At 45.3% G+C, this 25,779-nt stretch overlaps 1 protein-coding gene across 1 annotated transcript in view; it reads right to left on the bottom strand.

The window, feature by feature from the left end:
- The window catches only part of RBM22 (RNA binding motif protein 22), a 45,098-nt gene extending 19,527 nt beyond the window's left edge, over nucleotides 1–25,571 (bottom strand). The window contains exons 1-4 of the mRNA XM_032969406.2: nucleotides 25,424–25,571; nucleotides 7,177–7,230; nucleotides 6,082–6,111; nucleotides 3,724–3,856 (exon numbers count right to left, since the gene is read on the bottom strand). Coding sequence (XP_032825297.1) covers nucleotides 3,724–3,856; nucleotides 6,082–6,111; nucleotides 7,177–7,230; nucleotides 25,424–25,477 — 271 coding nt within the window. The 5' untranslated portion in view covers nucleotides 25,478–25,571. The remainder of the gene's footprint in view (nucleotides 1–3,723; nucleotides 3,857–6,081; nucleotides 6,112–7,176; nucleotides 7,231–25,423) is intronic.
- Between the last annotated feature and the right edge of the window lie 208 nt (nucleotides 25,572–25,779).

Here is a 25,779-nt window from a genome sequence, read left to right as displayed (position 1 = left end):
TCAGCACTCATCTCTATTGGTCGCAGCCGTGCCAGAGACCAGTCTATCTATAAACAACCATAGATGATGGTGGTCTACATCCAGTGTTCAATGCACAGCCTTCTCTCTCCCTCACTGACCGTGAGAAATCTGCCTCTTTAAAAGCTTTCTCAAGAAGCACGAAGGGCAGGGGGGGAGGCGCGTGACTCTGGACTGCTGCCACGTTAGGGGGCGAATCCAATTATAAATTAACAGCGGCTGGCCCTCCCGACGCAGTCAAAACGGTCGGCTCCTTATCACCAATGCCAGCAGTGTGCCAAAGCAAATACTGCCACTACGTGCCCAATCAGGTCAGGCTCCCGTATTCCGGCCTAAAACAACGGCGCCGCAGTGATGGAGAGTGGTGGCCTGGCCCGTGGCCTGGTTTGTGGCCAAGCTCTTAGCTAAGGGCCTAGCTAGTGTATAAATCGTGGTTCGTGGTCTGTCTTGTAGCCTTTGTGGCGACTTGGCGAGTGACCAAAGTAAGCGGCGAATGGCCTGTGTATTGGCCAAGGTAGTAGCTAGTGGCCTTCAGCAGTGGCTAAGCTAACAGCTAATCGCTTGGTCAGTGGCTAGGCCCAAAGAGTCATAATGTTTCCCTGTTCAAATAAGCAATAGGGCAATGCGCATCTTTGTGACAGCCCTAAGCTAGTGGTGGAAGTTCCAGTCTCTGGGTACAGGGTAGTCTATCCACAGGGTAACCATCGCCCCCACTCCCCACAAAGTGGAACTCATTGTTGGCACCAGAAAGCCAATTGGCTGAGTCAATCTCCTATGGAGACTTGAAATTAAAGGATTTTACGATTCATAAGTTTTTTTTTTACTCATGAATGACAAGTCTAAACCTCGATTTAAAGCTTTCGTGACTGCAAGGATTCATCTTCTTTGATTCTTTCGGTAAAGTCACGTAGAATGAGAATAAAATTATAAAATAAAACAATACAACTCTCACGACGTTTCGGCCACAACACAAGTAGCCGTCCTCAGGTGAAGAAACAGGACTGTCCAGAAGACAGCGCTGTCTTCTGGACAGTCCTGTTTCTTCACCTGAGGACGGCTACTTGTGTTGTGGCCGAAACGTCGTGAGAATTTTATTTATTATTTATTATTTTATTCTCATTCTACGTGACTTTACCGAAAGAACCAAAGAAGAAGAAGTCTAAACCTGTATCGGACAATTCGAGACAGCCATGGGGAGATTCTACAAATTAAGAGCTCTTTGTATTTTGAGTTGCATTATATTTAACGGTGTCTCAATCCAATTGAAGACCTACTGGCTGCTGCAATACAATGCACAATACGTCGGTGCCCTGGTCACGTAGGAGTGCGAGCTATTCCACTTGCTGGTTCTACGGATTCTCAAAGGTGCCACTGATGGTGGCCGTATTTAAACGCCATCTTAAGTTCACTCACGCAACGCAGAGTCAGAGGCTATAAGAATAGGTTTTACCCTTTCTGGCAATAAAACAGATGTTAAGATGTTCAAACACCAAATAAAAACCTTTTTCAAGGAATAATGTCTGCATTAACCACACGTACTTGTGGTGAACATGCAAACAAAAAAACATCCTCTGATAATATACGCATTGTCTTTGAAACTGACACAGCCTTCTTTAGGGCCTAGTCTCACCAGTGTCAGACCAGAAAATTAAACAGAAAGCGTCAGAAGCATAACAAATTTGGGAAAAGTCTCGCAAAACTCGGCGACTGAATCTTACGGTCGGATAACAGGTCGCAGCCAAAAGCTGCCACAGTCCGAAATGGTCAGCACATGTGTCGCCCATGGGTAACAGGTTTAAGCCCATCGCGATCACTGCCATCAAACCCATCAATACCACTGTTGGCAAACATCCCAAGAGTTAAATTTCGATTTAAAAATTTCGATTGCTGTTTTTTACTGTGCGAACATAAACCCGAATAAGTTATAAAAACCTCACCAGTCACTCTGAGCGCTTAGAAGCGATCATGAAATCAGGGGCACAACTTTCCCATCGTGCCAGCCGGAATGTAATCATTAATGAGATTTACATCTTTCGATTTAAAGCTTTCGTGACTGCAGGGATTCATATTCTTGATTCTTTCGGTAAAGTCACGTAGAAGAAATTGCTTGTATTGCAATCGAAACGTCGTGAGAATTTGTTTAATTTGTATTATTTTATTATTTCCCTTCAACGTGACTTTGCCGAAAGAACCAAGAATGAGATTTACATCGTTACACGTTGTATTCACATGTATGGATTCCGAAGATTTGCAGAGTGTTTGCCATCCCTTTCAACGTCTCCAATCCATTTTAACATTTTACAAACCATTTCAGAGAGCACCTGGACTGTTAGTGCTGTGCTACAATGCTCAACGCACATTCAGGAGGTTGACCATTCGAATTCTGGCCGAGTGTCAACTGCACCCATCATCCCAAAGAGAGCTCACAAAATGAGTACCATATTGTGAGAAATCAACAGAGATGACATCGTATGGACAGAATGCCCTTTTTCCATAAAAATGTGGAATTTCTGCTGCTGGCTCAAGGCCATCAATCAAGATAAGCAATCCATGAGAGTTGCTTGCAGTTTATTTATTTAATCCCATGGATGTTGTGTCCTGTGCGACACTGAGACGTTGTAGCATGCCAATATGATCGAGGCTACGTGACCAAGTGCTTAGAGCAGGGTTCCTCAACTCCAGTGCTCACGATCCCCCATGCTCCACCGCCTTTCAGTCCCTACCAATGTTCTCTACCAGGATTCAATTTAAGTCCCTGCGCACTGTACACACGACGTCATGACGTGTGATGCAGAAAATACTTCCGCATCTCTAGCACAGCGGGTGCGACGGTTTGCGGTTGGAGAACGGCCCGCGGAAGCGTATATCATAGAGCTACCTCTGGCATCCCTTTAAGTGCCCTCTGATCCACACAGCAGGAAGGCAGCACTTTCAAATCCTGCCCTGCCACCGTGAGTAATGTACGTCGCATGAATGTCAAGGCGACGGATTTAATTCTCAGAGCTGGAATTAAGCCCCACATGCAGAGAAAACAGTGAGGCTCATGGGCAGTGGACAGAAGGAAGGAGGCAGGGGTGGACACACAGTGCCGGTCCCAAAAACTCTCTCTGCATCACGTCCCATGACCCTAACAGAATTTGATAATTGTTAAGATAAACTAAGTGAGCAGTGCACGGCGGCATGGACGCAGAGAAACATAATTTAACTCAATGTTTTATGTGCAGTCTATGGTGACTGGGTTGACACCCGGTCACCAAAGCTAACTACTAAACTTTTAATTTTACCAGGTAAAGCGCTTTTTGATAAGCGACCTGGCCACAATTAATAGCTCAACGAAGTGGCTTATCATGTGGAAATGTATAGCAGCCAAATACTCTAAACGCGTGTTTCTAAATGTGGAGGGAAAAACCGGAGGACCCGGAGAAAAGCCAACGTGACCACACGCAAATTCCAAATATAATGGTAGCAGGGTCGGGATCGTACCCACAACCTCCTGCACCAGACCAGGTAAGGTAGTTAACATTTCACCACCGCGGCGAAATGTTAACTTACACTTGAGGACTTGGTTTAATCATGGGCGATGGCTAAATAAAAACCTGGATTGGAAGCAGGATCCTCGGCGGTGCCGATTCAGCGTCTCGGACCTCTGGCTGGGCCAACTGGCGGCCGGATTGGCCGGCTCGTTAACAAATGGCTGAGGCTCACCGTACTCCAGGTCGAGGAGGCATGTCTGGCACACGTTCTTCATCTTGCTGCATGTCTGGCACACCTCGGTCTTCTTGAACCGCATGCGTGCACCGGGGCAGTAGCGGAACACCGTGAATGGGCGGCAGCAGATCTAGAGGGGGCAAAGCCGGGCAACGATCATGCAACGATCACGTGACGATCACACGACAATTATTCTGTAATCATGCGACGATCACTTGACGATCACGCGATGATCAAGCACCAATTATGTGACAATCATGTGACAATCACGCGACTATTATTATAATACCATTTGATGATCACAAGATAATCATGTTATGATCACACAACAATCACACAAGATTGTGCACCAATAATGTGACGACCACGTGACAATCGTGTGACAATCATGGCATGATCACATGACGATCATTCTATAATCATGTGATGATCACGCCATGATCATGTGAAGATCACCACTCGCTAAGAGGACAATGCAGCTGAATGAGGGGCAGCTCCTAACTTGCGCGTGCATATACAGTAGGCAACTTCAATACAACTTGGATAAACAAAACAACGTGCAAAGATGCGGCTTCTAAATGTGAAATCTCAAAACGGTAGAGAAACGGTGAAAATACTGATTTTGTCTTCTTTGGTTCTTTCGGTAAAGTCACGTAGAATGAGAATAAAATGATAAAATAAGACAATAAGATTATCACGACGTTTCGGCCACAACACAAGTAGCCTTCATCAGGTGAAAGAACAGAGCTGTCGGGACGACAGTGCTCCAATGAGTGTTGTTAAGATTCGTAGCGTCTTTTTAAGCTCGGTGAGAGGTGTGAAACCTCTTGACAAAGGAGTTTAAGTATCAAAGCAGGATAATTTAGCATTGAAATAGCTGAGGGATTAGCTTGTGACAGAAATAGCTATGTTAATGTCAGCGTTTACCTATCAACAGAGGCATTTAGTATATGGACGCTAAGGCCTCCAACTACCCAACTTTCATACAGTAAACCGATGTGAAAAGAACTAAGTCTATATTACATAATATAATAAATGTACTTAATATATTCTTCAATAAGCTGGGCTATTAATCACAAAGCAACTGGGTATAAAATACACTATATAATGAGTGTCTTTTAAGCTCGGTGAGAGGTGTGAAACCTCTTGACAAAGGAGTTTAAGTATCAAAGCAGGAGAATTTAGCATTGAAATAGCTGAGGGATTAGCTTGTGACAGAAATAGCTAAGTTAGAGTCAGAGTTTACCTATCAACAGAGGCATTTAGTATATGGACGCTAAAGGCCTCCAACTACCCAACTTTCATACAGTAAACCGATGTGAAAAGAACTAAGTCTATATTACATAATATAATAAATGTACTTAATATATTCTTCAATAAGCTGGGCTATTAATCACAAAGCAACTGGGTATAAAATACACTGTATAATGAGTGTCTTTTTAAGCTCGGTGAGAGGCATGAAACGTCTTGACAAAGGAGTTGATTTTGGAGAGGCAATTATAGGTCTCTCTTTGAGCCTAAAGATCTCTATTTCAGAGTCGATGGCTCTCTGTGTGAGTTTATGGGTCTCTGAGCGAGTATAGCATATATCTGTTGGAGAATATAGGTCTCTGTGCGAGTATACGGGCCTCTGTGTGAGTATACAGGTCTCTGTGCGAGTATACAGGTCTCTGTGCGAGTATATAGGTCTCTGTGCGAGTATATAGGTCTCTGTGCGAGTATATAGGTCTCTGTGCGAGTATATAGGTCTCTGTGTGAGTATATGGGTCTCTGTGCGAGTATATAGGTCTCTGTGCGAGTATATAGGTCTCTGTGCGAGTATCCAGGTCTCTGTGTGAGTATATAGGTCTCTGTGTGAGTATATAGGTCTCTGTTTGAGTATATAGGTCTCTGTGTGAGTATATATGTCTCTGTGTGAGTATATAGGTCTCTGTGTGAGTATATAGGTCTCTGTGTGAGTATATAGGTCTCTGTGTGAGTATATAGGTCTCTGTAGGGCGTGTTTACACACCACCGCAACTCGAGACACTGCACAGAAACACATGGCTCTATTTATTATACAGAGAGGGGCAGTTGGTCACAGGTGGGTTTGAAGAGGAAGGTCTCAAGCCTGGACTTGAACGGGGCCAAGAGGTGACAGCACGTACGACTGGAGGAAAGGAGTTCCAGACGGTGTGGGGGGTGGCAGAGGTGAATGAGGAACCACCTCCCAGCGGGTACACCGATTTAGATGCACGCCCACGCTGTGTCCCAGAATTCGTGAATGAGACGTGTGAACTTTATTGGGCTGCACGGCGAGGTTCAAATGCACCGCTTACACCAAGCCCACGAGAACAATGAGCATCACGCACTTACTTTGCATTCCTTCCCATACTTTTCTTTGGTCTGAAAGAGACGCAGAGAACACCATGGCATTAATTAACTTTGCAATAAAACAATCAAATGGGTCAATGGACTCGGGGCACGAGCAGTAGAGATGGGAAATGAAGCCACGTAACACAAGACGTCACTACCATCTGCTTGAGCGCTTCAATCGTCCGGCAGTGGCTTGAGAATGGCTCATGACAACCACAACAGTAACGAGGCTAAGTGGCTGCAAAGGACAGGTGGATAAGGGCATAAAAGTCACACTGCTGAAATTCTAGGTTCAAATCCCAGTCAGGCAACTGTGACTAAACCGGGTTTGAGTGCAATGGTTTGAATGGAAAAAAAAGGCATGTGTCCCAGTATGCACTTAGAAAAAATAAATAATTACTAGATTTGAATCATCAATAACCAATAGCAACATTGCCCCATACTGAGAAACGAATGCCCATTTGCAAGTCAGCACCGTGTCACCTTGCGCTGGACAGGGACAGCTGTCATAAGGGGCCCCCCCTCTCTCACCCCCTAGGCTAAAAAAGATCAACGACAGCATGATAGCCGGAACTAAAACTGTTAAAAGCTAAACTATTTTTATTTTACCAGGTAAAGCCAACTGAGCTATATAGCCCTTTTTCAGAAGTGACCTAGCCACAAATGATAGCTCAACGAAATGTAAATGTATAGCAGCCAAATACTCTAAATGCATGTTTCTAAATGTGGAGGCAAACACCGGAGGACTCGGAGAAAAATCCACACGACTACGGCGAGAGACACATGCAAACTCCAAATATATAGGCGTCAAGGGTTGGGATCGAACCTCCGAACTCCTGAAAACCAGGCGAGGTAGTTAACATCTCGCTACCGTGCAGAGATGTTAACTGAAAAGGTGACATGTCAAAACATAAACAAGGAAATATCTCCAAACGCATGTGAACAGGGATACCCTTTAAACTTGAGTTTGGCTGGACACACATCTGTACAGGGCCGACGTGCCAGCTGCACGGTGGGTGGCATCCACGCCGCCTCAGAAGGAGCAGCGAGGCGGTGGATGCAGTCAATTGCCGAGGCGCGATATCGCCGACTCACCATGCGGATGTACGGGTTCTCTCCGAGACACGTTTGGCACAGAATCGGAAACTCCTGTAATGACAAAAAAACCCCAAGGGTTGGCCATGCGCGACGGCGTGTGCTCTTTTGAGACCTGGGGTGGCAGGCATCGTGACATTTCTCCGTGCAGGGCCACCTGCCCATCATCGTCGAGCCGATCTTCATTTGGCACAAGAACAAGTCGTGTTGATTTCACAAAGCTGGAAGTTTAGCAAGAGGAATGTAATGAGGCACGTGTTTGAGGAGCTGGCATTTCAACACGTCTGATTAAATCAAGCCTACTTGAACGTCAGGGTGTCGAGTCTAATGTGCTCGTGTTATTTTAATTATTTTGTCGTCCAAGATTTTGCACGAGCGTCACGTTCTTAAGACACAAAGCAAAGGAGAGTTGCTTATTCCCAACTCTCTCGCGAGGTCGGTCGGACGGACGTGACGTCGCTAACATCGCTCAACTCGCCAATCGTCACGAGATATTTTTTTTACTTCGCGTAAAATAACGCACAGCATGGAAAGTAACGGGCGGCGCGCGCGGAGATCCTCCGCAGGGGGAATAGCCGTCGGTGAAACTCAAGGACAAGGCGCTATCCCCGATGCAGAGAAGTACAATGCAGCTGCTGCTCTTGGCCTATCTGCTGACAACTGAATGTCGCGGCGGTGTGGTGGAGCATGCGACGCGGGAGGAGCGAGCGGAGATCACCGCGAGCGCGTGGGCGGCCCAGGGGTCACAACACAGCTGGAACTATGGCTTCTCACGGTCAATATTCATCAATTTATACTGTTACCACTGAAATAATTGGGGGGGGGGCAGGGTGGGGGGTGCTGATATTGATAACGTCAATAGCGCGGGCCTCATTAAGCTGCTAGGTCGGCGTTTGCTGGTTAACGGGGTTGCGGGTTTGATTCACGCCGAGAGGAGAGAAATGTTTGGCGTTGCGTGAGCCGGTGGGTCAGAAGAGGTTAAAGGCGCAGCAGCCACGTGTGGGACACGCATGCACCTGTGATTCAGTGCTCTCGATTCAGTGCTCTTGAAGCAAGGGCTGGTGGATCAAATAGACTTGTGTCAAATTGCCCCTGACCCATAACCCCAATGGCTTTCCCGTAATTATAATAAAGACAATTTATAATGCATGCTTATTTCGTGAATCGGACGCAATGTTCCATCGAGAACCCGGAGGCAGAAAATCAGATTTCACAATCTCTCAACCAACCTGAACAATCAAGAGTCTGAACAGGCGTGAGCCTGAACAGGTGAGAGTATAGACAGATAAGAGCTTTGAGCTACTGCTTGAAGATGGACGATGCTGCTTGGATGCTGCTGTGTGTGCATGCGCAGCAGTGGGAGAGAGTTACAGACGGCTGCTCCCGATGCAGCTACGGAGAAGCGCCGCTCAGCCAGGACAGCGCTGGTTCTGGGTATGATGAGCAGGCTGTTAGACGGGCTCCATAGGACGCGGCGGTGTGCTGTGAATCATTGATGTGAGAAGGGTAGTGGAGGGGTATGGTGGGAGACTTTAACAAAGAGCTCAATGGCACAGGATGGCGATGTTGTGCTGTGATTCGATGGGGAGCCAGAGGAAGATTTTTAGCGTAGCAATGGAAGCCATGTGACCGTGCCAAATGCTGATTACGTCTTTGTGTTGAGCACGTGGTTGTCTGTGAAAATGAGGAGTCCAAGGAGATACCGAAAACGAGTCCTGTAACCCATTCAGGTTGCTCACTGCTGAAGTCATGACAGGTTTTTTTTTCTTGTTGTTCCATACTCTTGTACCGTTCCAGTTCTGTTGTAATGTGCACCGATGCCTACTTTATTCAGGGTGATATTGGCAAGTAAAATACAAATTGATTGATTGACTGTAAGGTTGAGGTACAATTGGCCAGGTTGAGTGGGCCACGAGCGGAGGTTAGTCAATTATAAATGAGTGTCATCGAGGTAAGAGTGATTGTTTATCCTGTGACTATTGAATATATGACAGCGTCTGGACTCCCCAGTATCCTACGCCAGGATCCTGTTTGTGGACTTAAGCTCTGCCTTCAACACCATCATCCCTGCCCTGCTTCAGGACAAGCTCTTCCAGCTGAACGTGCCCAACTCCATCTGCAGGTGGATCACAGACTTCCTGTCTGACAGGAAGCAGTGCGTTAAGCTGGGAACACAAGTCTCTGACTCCGGGTCCATCAGCACAGGAACTCCTCAGGGCTGCGTCCTTTCCCCACTGCTCTTCTCCCTGTACACCAACAGCTGCACCTCCAATCATCTGTCCGTCAAACTCTTGAAGTTTGTGGACGACACCACCCTCATTGGGCTGACCTCTGGTGGGGATGAGTCTGACTATAGGTGGGAAGCTGACAACCTACTGACCTGGTGCAGCCAGAACAACTTAGAGCTAAATGCTCTAAAGACAGTTGAGATGGTTGTGGACTTCAGGAAGAATACAGCCCCACTCACCCCCATCACCCTGTGCGTCTCCCCAGTCAAAACTGTAGAGTCCTTGTGCTTCCTGGGCACTATTCTCTCCCGGGACCTCAAGTGGGAACTGAACATCAGCTCCCTCACCAAGAGAGCTCAACAGAGGATGTGCTTCCTATGGCAGCTGAAGAAATTCAATCTGCCAAAGACAATGATGGTGCACTTCTATACAGCAATCATTGAATCCATCCTCACCTCCTCCATAACCGTCTGGTACGCTGCTGCCGCTGCCAAGGACAAGAGCAGACTGCAGCGTATCATCCACACTTCTGAGAAGGTGATTGCCTGCAATCTACAAACTCTCGAGGACCTGCACACCTCGAGGACCATGAGGCGAGCGAGGAAGATTGTGGCCGATTCCACCCACCCTGGACACTCTCTGTTCCAGCTACTCCCCTCCGTCAGAAGGCTGCGGTCCATCAGGACCAAAAACCTCACGCCACAAAAACAGTTTCTTCCCATCCGCTGCTGGCCTTTTCAACAAGGCCAAGGGCTTACACTGACTTTAACATTTTATCTACAAAATGACACCTTGCCATATTTACACTATGTTAACCTATATTCTTAGCTCTTTCGGTAAAGTCACGTTGAAGGGAAACAATAAAATAATAAAATATATATGTTACCCTATTTGTATTTTTTTATCTTTAGATTGTATCTTATAGCTACTTAATATTCAATATTTATTCAAAATTTTACATACTTTAGCCCCTTAGTGTTAGTTAGACTTTGTACATTTAGTATAGTTAGACTTGTATACCACTTATTTAAGATTAAAGATTCCTATATGTTGAATGTATGCACCTTCCTGCCAAAGTAAATTCCTTGTCTGTGCGAACTTTCATGGCAAATAAAACCCTTTCTGATTCTGATTCGTAGACTGGTAACAGGACACCCCAGGACGGATCCCTTAGAGCCACTCGCAGTGAATGTGAATACCGGGGGGGTTGAGGTCTTGCCAGTACTGACATAGGAAAATATCCTATCAGAGAGGTACGATGTGAGCCACTGTAAAGCTGGACCCCTAATGGCGAATCAGATTCTAGTTGCTCAACCAAAAAATTGTGGTTTTAACCTTTCCCCATTCCAGTGACGTGTGTACACATTATCAGTTTTCCTTTCCGATTCCGTCCCAATGTCATACGTGCACGTCATTGGAATGGAACCGGAAGAAAAAATAATGTAAAATAACTTTATCGGTACCGAAGCTCCCACAAGGCCATGAAGGAGGGCGTGTGGCACAGATTGGCGCCAGCCATCAGAGTGTGGTCATGTCGCTACAGTTCTATGTGGTGAGTACATTGTCTTTAAAAACACCAGCGCTACGCCTCTCTAAATAAAATGTACGCTGAACCGCTTGCGTGTTCCGAGATTCAGCAGTGAACGGGACACCCACCCTACAACTTGCAGATGTCTTGGAAAGGGAAAAGGGTTGAGTGGCAAAGGCGGTAGATACATCAAGACAAAAGAGAGCGATGGTGGAACCAGGCGAGGATGTCATCAATAATCTTAATGAATGCAGCGTTAGAAGAGTGCACTGTCAGTAGAGTCAGTAGAGTGGAAGAATGAGGGGGGGGGGGCAGAAGTTGGGATATTAGGCGATGTGACCTTTGAATCTGGCGAGGGAGAGGTGCTCGAGGATTTCAGAGAAAGGCAGGTGCCCCATTTTTAACGCTTTCCAGCGAAGCGGAACTTTAAACGCATTAGCTCCGTCTGTCTGCTACATGGGGTCGTGGTAACTTTCGTGAGGACGATACAATATCATGGAAATGTTGGTGTGAAGTTGCGCGACTATTAGGGGACTCACCCGTTAATACAAAAAAACGGCCACCCTTCGTGGCAGAAGACCCCGGGGTGAAGCGGATGTAAGCGTCTTAGGGCAGGGCGTTGATGCAACAAGCCACACGCACCCGCCTATCATCACTATAAACTGCAGAAACTGGGGTTAGTTAGTTAGTTATTGTCATTAAATCAAATTATGAATACATTTGTCATCCGCGCCGTTCTTACAGCGTAAGGTGATCAAGGAAGGAAGATGCCGTGTTGTACAGATGAGAAGACTGCAGCAGTTTCGCAGTAGGTGGCAATGTCTCCAAACATTTTGCGGGTAAAATAACAAATTGGTCCGATTTAGACCGTGATGTCATGGGTGTCTTTAACATCCACCACGCAGCATGCAGCTTAGTATTGTACGGTTAATGCACACGACTGTAAACAACCATGGCGGCCCTGCCGGATTCGAACCCGCGACTCACGGCACCGAGCGCCAGGCAAAGGCATCGCCGCCACCGACGTCACACGGCTAAACGAGCCCAGCTGCAGAGGGCCATTGCTCACGGCACAACCGGCATCACTGCAGGAGGCTACGGAGTAGCCGTGCCGCCCCCCCCCCCCCACAGCTAAATTAGGCCACTGCGGGGCCATCTGTGTTGCGCGAATTCTCCGCGCCATACATTAGGACACTGATTTTCTGTCACTGCCAGGGTGCAATCGCGTTTTGAGATTGTCAAGTCCCATTATTTTCAATTTCCCTCGTTTAAACAATGCGCTAAATTCCACAGGGAGGGTCCACAGGGGCATGGGTGGTGAAATTGCCGCAACCAGTGATTTTGCCGTGGCGCCATCCACGATAAAATATGAAGCCAACGCGCAGCTGAGATTGTCATCTACCGACTGATTGCCATTAAGTAATTCTCTGGAGCATGGGGTGCTTTGGAAAATGTTTACACCGACAAAACTAATATATGAGTGTGTATCGAGAGACAGAATACGTTGCCGTTTCAGAAAATTTCCGAGGAGTAGAAATATCTGCCGGTTGAGCCAAACAATGCGCTTGTCACATTGTAACAAGCCTGAGAATTCGGCCACAGCGGAGATGAAATCAGCTCGTGTGCGGGTGCTAGGTGGATTGTTACATCATATTTGGCTTGGGGAAGAATTAATCTAGCATTGGATTGATAATGACTGACGATGATGGTTATGACAATGACGATGAGCACATTTCACCAAGAGGCCGTATCGCGCGATTGATATTACGTTTGCTACTTTACTTTTTTGAAAGAAAACAAATCCACTTCTGCAAACTTGTGAAGAAGCGGTCAGCGGTTTAGTTTCTTTAACATTCAAAACTTAATTTGGGACAAATCAGTCACAACGAGTAAACACAAAGAACATGTTTCACACGAGAAATGCACAAATCCCTCAAGAGAGGCACCGATACGATGGCCCAGGCTATTTTAAGTTTATTTATTTCATTTGTGGTATTTCTCTTTTTTTATATATATGGACGAGTTATTTTCGGCGCAGAGATCTCTGTTGTGTTTGCTCTTAGTGCTTAAGCGAGAGTGGTACATTGAAAGGGCGATGCTGTTTATTGCAAGGAAAGAGTTTTGCTGTGAGGGGGGGGGGGGTAAATAAAACAAAAAACGACGACTGCTATCGTGTCCGCCAGTGGGTTCAAAACTTATTTTATTGAGAGAAGATATTAGGCCACTTTTGCCGTTCATCAAAAAGGTTTTATTTAAAAAAAATATATAGCAGCAATCGCAAAGACAAGTCTCACCTGGTCTTGGGCAAAAAAGCATTATAAAGTACCACAGGTCTGGTGATTTTTTTGTATGTGCGTGTTAGATGGGGAGCAAGTGCCGTGGTTTTGCACGCTGTGCTATGGAACCTGGAGACCCGAGTTCAGTTCCCGCTCACGGCACATACTGGTGACGATTATCTGAACAGGTCCTGGGAGTCCCCTAGGTCGATTCAGTCTCAAATTAGCACTTTGTGCGGTGTGTAAATATCAGAAATGGGGATACAAAGGTGGCTGGGCATGGTGCTGGCTAACAAGCCCTCGTGCCGTGCCAGCCAGCCAACTAAAGATGCTCGCTAACAGCACATTGCACAAACAGACTGTTAAAGACTATACGGAAAATAATTGCTTTGCGTCTCTGAAAGAGAGGAGTTTGGCCTCTGGACATTAACCGAGAAACCCAATCATGCTGGAGGTGCCAGACATCGTGCTCATCAAGAGTGTCAGCGCTCATGTATTAATCTTTCGTGCCAATAGCAACTGCTCTCCACAAGAGAGTTCCACAACTTCAGACGTACATCTTACACTAAAACTGCGGGTAATCATCAAGTGTCTCTTTACTTGGGCAATAGCATGTCAACCAATTAAGGCTGTAATCCACACAGAAAACGGAATGTTGGCCCCTTCCTTGATGAGGGACAAGTGCTCATAAAATACTGCAGTGGTATCGGACTTGACAAATTGATCTTTACACAATAAAAGTAGCGCCGTAGCATGGCAAGCTATTACCAGGGCGCTGTGGGATGGACAGTGCTGATGGTGCATTCAGTTTGGTGCGCACGTATGTATATGAAACAATTAACCTATTCATCTTCTTTGGTTCTTTCGGTAAAGTCACGTAGAATGAGAATAAAATAATAAAATAACACAATAAAATTCTCACGACGATTCGGCCACAAGACAAGTGACATTCATCAGGTGAAGGGACTGGACTGTCCAGAGGACAGCGTTGGAGTGGAGACAGCAAGCCCAGGTCGCGTCCTTTAAGCTGTGTGGGAGGAAACAAAAAACGCCTTGACAAAGGAATTAGCATAACAATGATGTACTGGACCGGCGGGGTGGGGGGGAAGGAGTTTACATAATGTTGGTGTGAAGGGAAATAAGTGACTGTGAAAGTTTGGGATACCACTACTTGAAAAAATATACTGTACCATTGAAAATTAGTTTAATGTTTGGTTTGATTTAGAACATCTTTCCAATGAATGCTTAATTTGAAACCATCCTCTCGGTTGAAATTGTGTCTGTGTTTGTAAATCTGAATTGCCTCGTGGACAAATCTCTGATAAAAATCTCTGATAAAAAAAACCCGTGGGTTTGCAGAGAACCTTGGTATCGATACCAAGGTTCTCTGCAAAACCACGGGTTTTTTTTTATCAGAGATTTGTCCACGAGGCAATTCAGATTTACAAACACAGACACAATTTCAACCGAGAGGATGGTTTCAAATTAAGCATTCATTGGAAAGATGTTCTAAATCAAACCAAACATTAAACTAATTTTCAATGGTACAGTATATTTTTTCAAGTAGTGGTATCCCAAACTTTCACAGCCACTTATTTCCCTTCACACCAACATTATGTAAACTCCTTCCCCCCCACCCCGCCGGTCCAGTACACCATTGTTATGCTAATTCCTTTGTCAAGGTGTTTTTTGTTTCCTCCCACACAGCTTAAAGGACGCGACCTGGGCTTGCTGTCTTCACTCCAACGCTGTCCTCTGGACAGTCCAGTCCCTTCACCTGATGAAGGTCACTTGTGTTGTGGCCGAAACGTTTGTGAGAATTTTATTGTGTTATTTTATTTTATTATTTTATTCTCATTCTACGTGACTTTATCGAAAGAACCAAAGAAGATAAATCCTTGCAGTCACGAAAGCTTTAAATCGAAAATTAACCTATTCCATAAAAGAGCCATATTTTCTCAACCTACAGACAATTACCTTTGAATGGCACCCAATATGTATTATTCGTTTTTCTCCAAATTTTTACTGCAAGTTTTTTTTTCATGAATGAGCTAAATGCCCCACCGGTGACTTAGCCCAAAGCGGTATTCAAGTTCCAGCAATCACTGCGATGCGAGGATGGGCCCCAATGATACATCGAAAGGGAGAAGAGGTGAGTGATGATCAGCCCTTGTGGATTAGGTTTCACCAAGACCACTTCATCAATTCCATGCCTATCGTCCTCAATTCCTGTAATAATCGTCCATTTAGAAATAATCAATTGCATTAGTCACCATTAAATTCTCTCTGGGGATCAATTGCCCTATTAATATCGAGGCGAGGGGTTTAATGGGATGCCAATAGGTTGGGGTTGAAATATGTCAATTTGTTTTTATTTACCATTTCAATTATAACGAACAGTCAACAAAGACAGCAGAGACCTGCAGAGAAATATTGATTAACGATGATGACTTTTTGCAGGTAAATAAACGTGGCTACATCTCAATTATAATCCTTGCCGTATTCTAGAGATTATCACGGACTGAAAAGTAATACGCACCTCAAAATCCTGAGGTCATTTCGAGAGAAAAAACTGTGCTATCAACAACAGTACAATTTGGGTGTGATGAAGAGCGCCACCATCTTCAAGAAGATGATTATGAATGTGCAGCTTTCAAGTGGGTTGAGATGCCTTCTGAAAATGCATTCTGAACAAGCAGATTGACACGTTTTTAGCAGCCTATAACAATCCAGAATCATATTTATTTATACTGGAGGAATCCGATGAGCTATAAAGCTCTTTTGCACAGATGTCCTATTTGTGCATGCTGGTCACCAACCATCATTCAGGTTCAACTCCTGCTTAGCATGCGAGATCTGACGAGACGGAGTGGATTACGGATTATCTGGTCACAGCGTTGGGGCTACAAGGCAACGCGGAGGGCAGCGGAGCATAATCCATCGCTGCCCTGTACGATGCTCTCACGTGATCCCGCGTCAATGCTCCCAACCTTCAACAACCCGCATGGACCGGCGTCGTGAAGCATGGCCAATTAACCCCGATGGCCCGCACCGCGTCGAGAAAAGTTCATCCAGCAGTGGTGCAACAATAAGTGGCCGTACAGGCCCCCCCACCCCCACCAGTCCCCCGACAATTCATTTTAAGTGGAAATTGATTGCATAGCTGATGAGTGGCCAGCTTCACGAGGGGAATTAAGGCTGCTCATAAACAAGTCTGCAGGAGCTCCTCAGCTACCAAGTAGTGGCCATCAGTTGCACAAAGACTGGGCTCTTCAACTGGAGGCCCACGAGCAGCACATGGCCGCTGAAAACTCATGGATTGCCCCACAGGGAGATTTGGCTGGCTGAGAATATATGACGCACAGGGACAAAAGGGGGTACAGACGAATGAAATTAACACGAGATAACAAGAGAGCGAGATGAGAGCTCGAGAAGAGATGAAGATTAGCGAGGTGTCATAACGTCTGTACGCGTGACACCACATGACGTTCAGACATGTGGTCCTGCCAGTACATGCTAAGCTTTGTTCGGTGCACTGAGAGATCTGGAAACCTGCGGCGGAGCATTTAAGCCAACTCGGTTGACTCCTAACACAAGCGCAGTTTTGCACCTGCGAACAGAAGACGACCGTCACACTACGTGAAGCAGAATGAAACGTACAAAGGTACACCTTGGGAAATTGTATCATTAGCAATAAGCAGAACTTCCCTGTTTTTTTTGTCCCCCCCCCTTAAGTTGTGAATTCAATCTTACGAGACTTAATCTCCAAGGTGAGTGCACAAGCAATGCTCGCACCACTCTTTAAAACTGCAGAGGTTGCAAGGCTGCCAAGCAATGTCCATTAAATATTAATGGTCACATGTGAGAGACAGTGGCCTGATTGTGCAGTTCTTCATCCAGCAGTGGATTGATCATTGCCGAGCATTTGGCGGTGCTCATCTGCATTGCTGGAGTGGTGGCGCATTGGGTTTGGGCACTGGGTAATCGAGTTCGACTCAAAACCACGGCTAACAACATCAGTGGCAGGTGATATCTGAACCAATCCTGGCTACCACGCACCCCCTCACCTTCACCAACCCAGTGACCAGCGTGGTGAAGTATGGTCAAACAACTCCCATGACTGTCACATAATATAGGGAGGCCTTCATCCAGAAGTGGATTGATAAAGGGCTGTAAATTAGATTACATCTGCATGGGTAACCCAAATCAGTCTCGTCAATTCCAATTCCTATGCCGTGGATGGGTCTATCCGTAGGAATCATTGCGGCATTTGCACAAAGCAAATGCCTCGTTTCATCGACGCCGCAGGGATGGTGAGCATGGTCGCAGCACCGAGTGGGATTTGAACTCGCACAATCTCACAAGGAGCTGTGGAGCTCTGCCGCATACACCTCCGATGCAGGATATTTACATTCAGACGTAAAAAAAAAATCATAATTGACTCCATCTGAAAATTAAGAAAAGTGCTTGCCATGTTTAATTGAAATAAATGAGTTACGTTTAAAATTGATTTGCTACTCACCAATCTGTGGAAATGAGAGCGGTGTTGACAGTAATGACTGGAATATCTTACTCGCAACCTGCTATAGGCTCTTTGAGGACATCGTCCGTGACATTACCGTGAGATGAAGAGAGGGTGGATAACATCATAATGATGTCACACGCAGCACAGTTGTTGATCCACTGCTGGATGATTGCACCTCCCCACGCCGTGAGGGCCGTGGGGGTTATTTGAAAATACTTTGCCACGCTAAACAGTGTGGATTGGTGAACACGGTGAGCGAATAAATCAGAGCACAGAGGTACGGTACAACGACGGATGTCGCTGCACTGTTCTCTACTGCCAACATTGTTGCCTTGCAGCAGCCAATAACAACCATTTGAATACATGTTGACTGCCCATCCAAGCATTATCCAGGTTCAACTATTCTTAGCTTTTGAAATCTGATGCTATCGGGCATTTCTGGGTGATCTCCTCATAGTCATCTGGAAGATTAACGCATTTAAGTAAAATTTATTATAAAGGTGCAATGCAATTAATTTGGGAAAAATTCCAGCTCTGAGAATTAAAACATCTGTTTAGCCCTACAACGAACCTCACTCTCATATACAGAGCGAGTGGGGAGTGCTACCCTCTACTGTGTGGACAGGTCACTGTGGTTCTCAGAGGTATCTCTGTGATATCTGCTTCTGTGGGCAGTAATCTAACACAAAAGGTCGCACTACTCTGCGAGAGATGCAAGTGTATTATTTTTCTGGTGACGACGCGACACCAATGGTGCAATCGGAATAACCTTAGGGAATAAGACAAAGAAATATACACTGTGCAAAGGCAAATGTCTGGTGGATGAAAATTTGACTCATTTCACCATCCTCGATTATTTCCGTGATACCTTTTTCCAGGAGACAATTGCACCCAGAAAATAAATTGAGACAATTGTTACTGGCAAGATTTCAAACTGGGGGATGTTGTGGGGAGCAAAACGAAACAAAAGCACATTGTTAATTACAAAGATATTCTCAGCCTGGGTGTAATTTTTCAACATTTTCCCGTGCAATTATCTCTGCACCACTTCCCTTTCAACCGCGTAACCCCCCGGTCAAACGTCGGCCGGTTGCTTTGTATAAACGTTTCTAACCAGGGCACCCCGCGTTTAGAAACACGACAGATCCTGAAAAATGGTCCCCGGTGACGTTTAGTCAGTGCCTTCGCCGTATGTAGACAACCGTGCTAATCGGAGGTGTGGGGAAAGGCAACAAACGAAACATAAAAAGCAGTTAAAGAAATTAGTTTTCAATCTAGATTTAAAAGTGCAAAGCTCTAGTGGCTTCCGAATATTAGAAGAGCGTTCCAGATGGCCGCAGAAGCGCATCTGAAAGTGCGTGATGCGGTGACCGCCTTTTGTACAATGATGAGCCAAAAGCCGTCCCCCGCGGACGTGATCAACGCGAGCGCGGCACCAACGGTAAGTTGGTTGCTGACCCATTCATGTCGATTTTTTTTCTACAACTCCATCCTTCCTATTCATGGCTTTTTTCCCCCATAAACACGACTGCTCTCCCACAAGCAAACAACCCTGTGGAGTGGTGGCGGAGTGGTTTACGCACAACTCTCACCTATTCTAGATTTGAAGCTTTCGTGACTGCAAGGATCCATACTTTTTGGTTCTATTCGGTAAAGTCACGTGACGTTTCGGCCACAACACAAGTAGCCTTCTTCAGGTGAAGGAACAGAACTATCGGGACGACAGAGCTTCAATGAACGCCGCTAAGATTCGTAGCGTCTTTTAAGCTGGGTGAGAGAAGTGAGGCACCTTGACAAAGGAGTTTACATATCAAACAGGAGAATTTAGCATTGAAATAGCTAAGGGATTAGCTTGTGACTGGTCACAGAAATAGCTATGTTAAAGTCAAAGCCTACACATCCAGAGGCACCTAGTACATGGACGCCAAAGGGGCTGCACTACCCAACTATCATACAGTAAAACGATGTGAAAAAACTAAGTCTAAATTACATCAATATAATAAATGTACTCAATATATTCTTCAATAAGCTGAGCTATTAACAGCAACTGGGTATACACTTCGATGGTGTGAAAAGGGAATTTTAAGAGCTGCGAAAGTTTGGGGTACCACTACTTGAAAAAAATATACTGTACCATTGAAAATTAGTTTAATGTTTGGTTCGATTTAGAACATCTTTCCAATGGTTGCTTAATTTGAAACCATCTTCTCGGTTGAAATTGTGTCTGTGTAACTCTCACCTACCCGACGGCACGAGTTCAGTTCCCGACCATGGCTAATACCAGTGAGGGGAGAGAGATATCTGAACTGGTTACCAACATGGTTAACTATGGTCAAACAAGGCCCACGACCGACAGGGCTGTGGAATGACAAAGGGCTGTAAATAATTGTATTTCTTACCACGGGTGGGTGTCTCGTCTCAATCGGTATAAACTTGGGTTATTATAAAGGAGCAACAACTCAACGCAATTTCAAGTAACGTCGTTGCATACTGTGGATAGTTTTCCTTTGAGGACAGTGTTAGTGATGAATGTGTGGAGTTTTGATAGTTGTGCTTAAGCACCAATGCCGACTGCAGCAACACAAAAAACATGTTATGGTTACAGAGGAAAGGTATTCATCTACTCTTAGCTGAAGTGTAGCGTAGAAGGTGAAACCTGGAGTATAGATTTAGGGTGACTCTGAATGTGTTTAAAATAATCTATCACATTGCTAATGTTTTTATTAAGAATTATGGCATCGTAAATGTAGTGTCATTAAATATATCCATTACCGCTTGACAAAAAAGATTTAATTTACTCAGAGTATTTGAACGGATAAAAAATATACGGACGCTTAAAATCACCGTGTCCAAGAATAGAGTTGTATTTCCAAAATGTGTGCTAACATTTATTTAAACAGTTCTTTACAAGATACCACTAAATCATAAATGTTTAAACAAATTACATTTTACTTATGCTTAATATAGGGTTTTTTTTGTTAGATCGCGTAAATGTTGTGGCTTTGCTCTCCAACACACCGGTGTGCTGTACTAGTAACGAATTGCCATGTTCTGTTTTCATGATAACAATTATTTAATTGGCTGTGTCTGTGGTGGCGGGTTTAATGACAATTATATTTACGCGATCAAACCCAAAACAACATATTATGGATATTGGTCGCGAAAGCCTACGTGTTTTTCTTATGCTATCAATGTTACATCATGAGGCCAAGGCATTGGCCTTGGCCTCAATGAGCGGTGGATTACTTTGTATTAAGAGAAAGACCCTGGAAACTATGCTGAAAAACTACTTGCAACATCCCTCAACGGGCCTCTCCGTTCTTACAGGACACGACTTCAGGATGCCTGCAAACAAGTGTTAGTCGTTCATGAAATCCAAAAATGTAGTTCTCAGGACAAGATTGATAACAGTAATTTCCATACCTTCGTCAATCCACTGCTGGATGAAGGCCTCCCAATGCCGTGTCGATCATGGGAGCAGTTTGACCAAATTTCCAAACTGATCAGTTTGAGTCGGTGATGAGATTTCAGAACCAGTCTTAAGATTACTTGCCAGTGATGTTCGCCAAGGCTGGAAATTTAACTTGGCTTGCTTGGTTCATAGCACTGTGCGCTAACCACTGCATCGCCATTCAACCCTATAGTTGGAATATACACAATTCATTTTGAAATAGAAATGTAAAACATTTTTGCGCAGTCATTAGTGTTTAGGCTGAGCTCATCAACTCGTTATAATTGAGAAAGAATTTTCAATCACTGGTTGATGAAACTCTGACTCAAACCCAGGCTCTCTGCAGGGCCTTCCCAGTGCCCTGACAGGGTGTTAGTCCCCTCCCCCCTGTACACACATAGAGCCATCCCATCCCCTCGTTAAATTCATTCCTGATTTGAAGATATGAATTTGTATGTATCTGCATCGTTTCCAAAATGTTGACAATTTTACAAGAAAAAAAGCCAAGCATTATGAATCAATTAACATTTAAATTGGTAGTGCCACAGCAATAAAGCTGACACAACAAAATATTTTTAATCTCCTGTGTCATTAATTCCATTACGCGGGATATTTCCATGCAAAAATGCCGATGCATAAATCCATGTATAAGTAGGCACTTTAAATAGCATAACAGTTATGAGCTGAATAACAGTTTTTTGTTTGTGTATTTCCACCAACTATAGTGCAGCTTTCTATACAACGTGCGCGGTGTTAAAGGCATAGTTCTGACTCTGAAATTGCCAAGAAAAGTCAGTGGGCTTTGGCAGGACAAGTTTCTCGAGACCAGCGGGCAAGAACAACGACGGCGTGGCAGCCACGGGAGGGACGCGTGCCCTGTGAGGACATCCACCGCAGAGATGGAGAGATGAAATCAGCTGATGTGCAGGTGGACTTGGACACCGCAGGTCAATGAGAGCAGGTAAAAGCTTGGGGAGGCCTTCATCCAACAATATACTGATGCCTGCTGCTGATTATATACTGCAACTGTGCTTTCAGTATCAAAGGGAAAAAAACATACTTTTATGGGATTCCCCAAATACATAAGCCACTCTGTAAATTGGGAAACCAAGTTGAAGTGATATCACAGCCCTTTGTCTGACATCCTTCAAGGATATATCTTTCCAGAACTCACTTATCTATACAGCTCTCTCACCTGTACAGATTATAGAGGACAGATTAGAGCATGATTTGTTATGTGCAAGTCCAATTCGTAGTGACTGGGCTGAGACCACAAAACTCCCTGCACAAGACAATGTGGTTTTAATCACAGGAGGCTGCCTTATTTGAACTCATGAACTCAGTGGTTGGTTCTGCAATCTCACCCACATCATTTCCCATTAAAGCAAAGTGAAAAGGACTATTATATAAATCTGTTTAGACTATCGCCATGTGTACCCGTGTGTTTTATGTGTAGCCAAATATGGCAGAAGAGTTATGCTTAGCTCAATCAAGAAACATTTGGGTGCTACTAAACATATTAGCCTGAAGGTTTTTTATGCTGTCTAGCATGTGCCAAAACCCTGCCACATTTACATAAACTGTGCTGTATCCTTTCTCCCTCGCCAGACCCATTGCTCGTCAGCTACTCCCTGCCGCATAACCTTGATCAGTTAAGTACCCCGCGGAGTTGTGAGTCAAAACGTTGATTTGTGAACTGCACAGTGACCTCCTATTCAAATCCATCGTTCACAACTCGCACAGAAAAAGCTGGTACGTTGTGTACTGTGTACACACAAGGGATAGGCGGTATCTGGGAGCATGGGCATGAAATAAATACCTCTGTACATGACGTGACCAAAGATCGAATTTCATGCTACACTCCCACTGTGGGGGAAGATATGTAACCATAGGTCATTGCGGGTTGAAGAAAATATCCATTCCCAAACTTACGCAGGTGAAAAAACATAATTTTGCCTGTTAAGAAACAAGTGGGCTTGGGTAGGACACGTCGTTAGAAGGTATTATGTCGCGTGGGTGAGAATATCAACTGAGATGCAGTCAAAGGGGCAAACTTTCTCGAGAATTCCCTCCGCAGAGAGGGAAGCGATGGGGTCACTTACGTACATTTACTGGATCGACTATTGTATTGCAGGCATTCATCCAGCAGACGATAGATCATGGCTTATGATGATGCGCTATACGAGTTGAATGCATGGCTTTGGGAGCTCATAATGGCCATGTCAGAGCACTGGGCTGGCACTCGTGAGATCCCAGGATTGGAACCTGGCTAGCTGACCTGACTGAACCAGGTTCAAGTGTTGTGTGATGAGGGTTCAGTGGTCTGAGCCTAGTGCCCAGTCACCATTGATTGCATTATAAAAACCCACCAAGTGAAATAAGGATTTATGCAGAAATTGGCTCAGCCCACCTTTGAGGGCCTCAAATCAGCAAATCAAAGTGTTGACCTGAAATCCTTATAACTGAATTCTGGCCGAGCAGAAATATGTCACTATTGTCACAATTAAATGTCGCAGGCAGACGGCAGAAACATTTAGCTTTACATTAAATATTTAACATGTTGTCAGAAATGCTCGTCATGCACGACCTTTGAATCGCAAGCATTTGTGGTTAAGTAGTTGGTCATGAATTTTGATTTAAAGCTTTCGTGACTGCAGTAAATCATATTCTTAGTTCTTTTGGTAAAGTCACTTTGAAGGGAAACAACAAAATAATAAAATATATAAACAAAAAAAATTCTCACGTTTCGACCATAACACAAACGGTCGTCTTCAGGTGTGTTGGTTTGCATAAATTTATTTTTAAACGGTGCATTTATTTATTTATAAAAAAAACGTTAGCGCCACGTGCAGCGATTTGGCAGTTTATTTAGGACTAGTCCATCTATATTCTGAAAAGAGGGGGGAGACGAATTTTTTTTGTATGCTGTCTGAAAGCCACTATAAGCGTGAACAATCAATTAAGACCTGAAATGGTTTATCAAATCTTTCCAATGATTGCTAAGATAGAATCCATCTTCTCGGTTGAAATTGTCTCTGTGCTTGTATATGTGGATAGCCTCATGAACGAATCTCTCATGGTAGCCAGATGGCTTACAAAGAACCTGTCTTGGAAAAGTCAATGGCATGTGAGCCTACTGAATTATAACAATGATCTGCCACGGCCGAGGTGTTGGTCCTACCGTGTTTAAGGTCTGCTTTGTGGTCATGCTTTCTGGGATAGAGATGCCCAACTCGTGTGGTAATGTGAGTAATTCGGATCAAGGAAACGACACTTTTTTTTACTCGCGTTACCTGTCCAGGGAAACGAGGGTTCATTGATTTACACACAGCTCGTCATCACCCCGAATTGCAAAATCCTAGTAGGACCGTCCTGAAAAAAGTCTTGAGACTCACCGAGGCTTTTCTGGGTAAACAAGCGAACGAAAATAATACTGGAGGCCAGTCTCAATAGTGTTTAACTTCTTGCGCACCGTACGTAGCCAACCGTACTAATTGCAGGGCATCAACTGCTCCAACTCAAAACGAGTGGCTGCTAAAACGACCAAAACGAAAAGTGGGTCCACTGCTGAATGTTCAAAACCAGTGGATGAAGTTCCAAATTCTTGTGGCCGTGACAGGCTTCACCTCCACGGGACCGCTCTTAGAATTATTAATTTGCGGAAAGCGAATGTCGTTATGCTCAAAGAGAACGACAGTATATTAAATAGAATCATCACGTAGAGATGGTTCAAGGAGAGAGCAACGCGTGGAGGAAGAGGACCCACGGGGCGGCAGACTGCACGTGAGTTGGAACATTGCGAGGAGACGCAGCATCGGTGCGATACCAGCCGGGAAAGAACGCACTCCGTTCTACCAGCAGCATAGAATGGACGCGCCAGCCAAGTCGAATGGCAGGCCGCGAGCGGTGGGGTAAAGTGTGGGTTTACGCCCTCTCCTTTCCGACACGTCTAGTCAACGTGGAAGAGTAGACCAAACACCACCTCTCGTGCAGGTCCTCCCGCCAGCAGCGGTGCGAGCGAGCAGCTGCAGGGCCGCACCTTTAACAAACGTGAACACGCTCAGTGGCCGGCGCACGCAATCTAGGCGAGCCGGGCGTCGGTTTGCGACTTAGGCCCCCACCCACCCACCCACCACACAACGCCGCGCTGCGGAGGAACGCGCCGGGCGCGCAACGCGAACACGCGGCGCGCAACGCGAACACGCAGCGCGCTAACTATCGCGTTCCCCACGCTCCTACCGCGTCCTCCCAGTTCTGCCGGTTGTAGGTGTTGGAGCTCAGGGACATAGACATCTTGGCGGAGCTTGCGCGGCCTTGCCCCCTCAAGTCCTAGAGACCACGGCGGCTTCACTTTCCCCACAGCGCATGCGCAGAAAACTCAAAGGCAAAGAAGAGGAACGCGCCGATTGGTCGACCAGGCGCGTACACGCGCCTCGCCGATTGGTTCACTACCGCCGGCTATCGCCGATTGGTCCACTACCGTCGGCTTTACCAATGAGCTGGGAAATTGAGAGCCGATCCCCCCCCTCCATCCCCAGGTGTTGTAGGAAATACAAACAGAGACCCGGACCGGAAACGTTAGGGAGCGTGGTACG

This window comes from Petromyzon marinus, chromosome 41 (assembly GCF_048934315.1).
Source record: "Petromyzon marinus isolate PM22_M1 ecotype Great Lakes invasive population chromosome 41, UKy_Petmar_22M1.pri1.0, whole genome shotgun sequence".
NCBI classification, from domain to species: domain Eukaryota; kingdom Metazoa; phylum Chordata; class Hyperoartia; order Petromyzontiformes; family Petromyzontidae; genus Petromyzon; species Petromyzon marinus.
The sequence above is the reverse complement of the archived record's forward strand: the minus strand, read 5'-3'. Positions and strand labels throughout refer to the sequence as shown.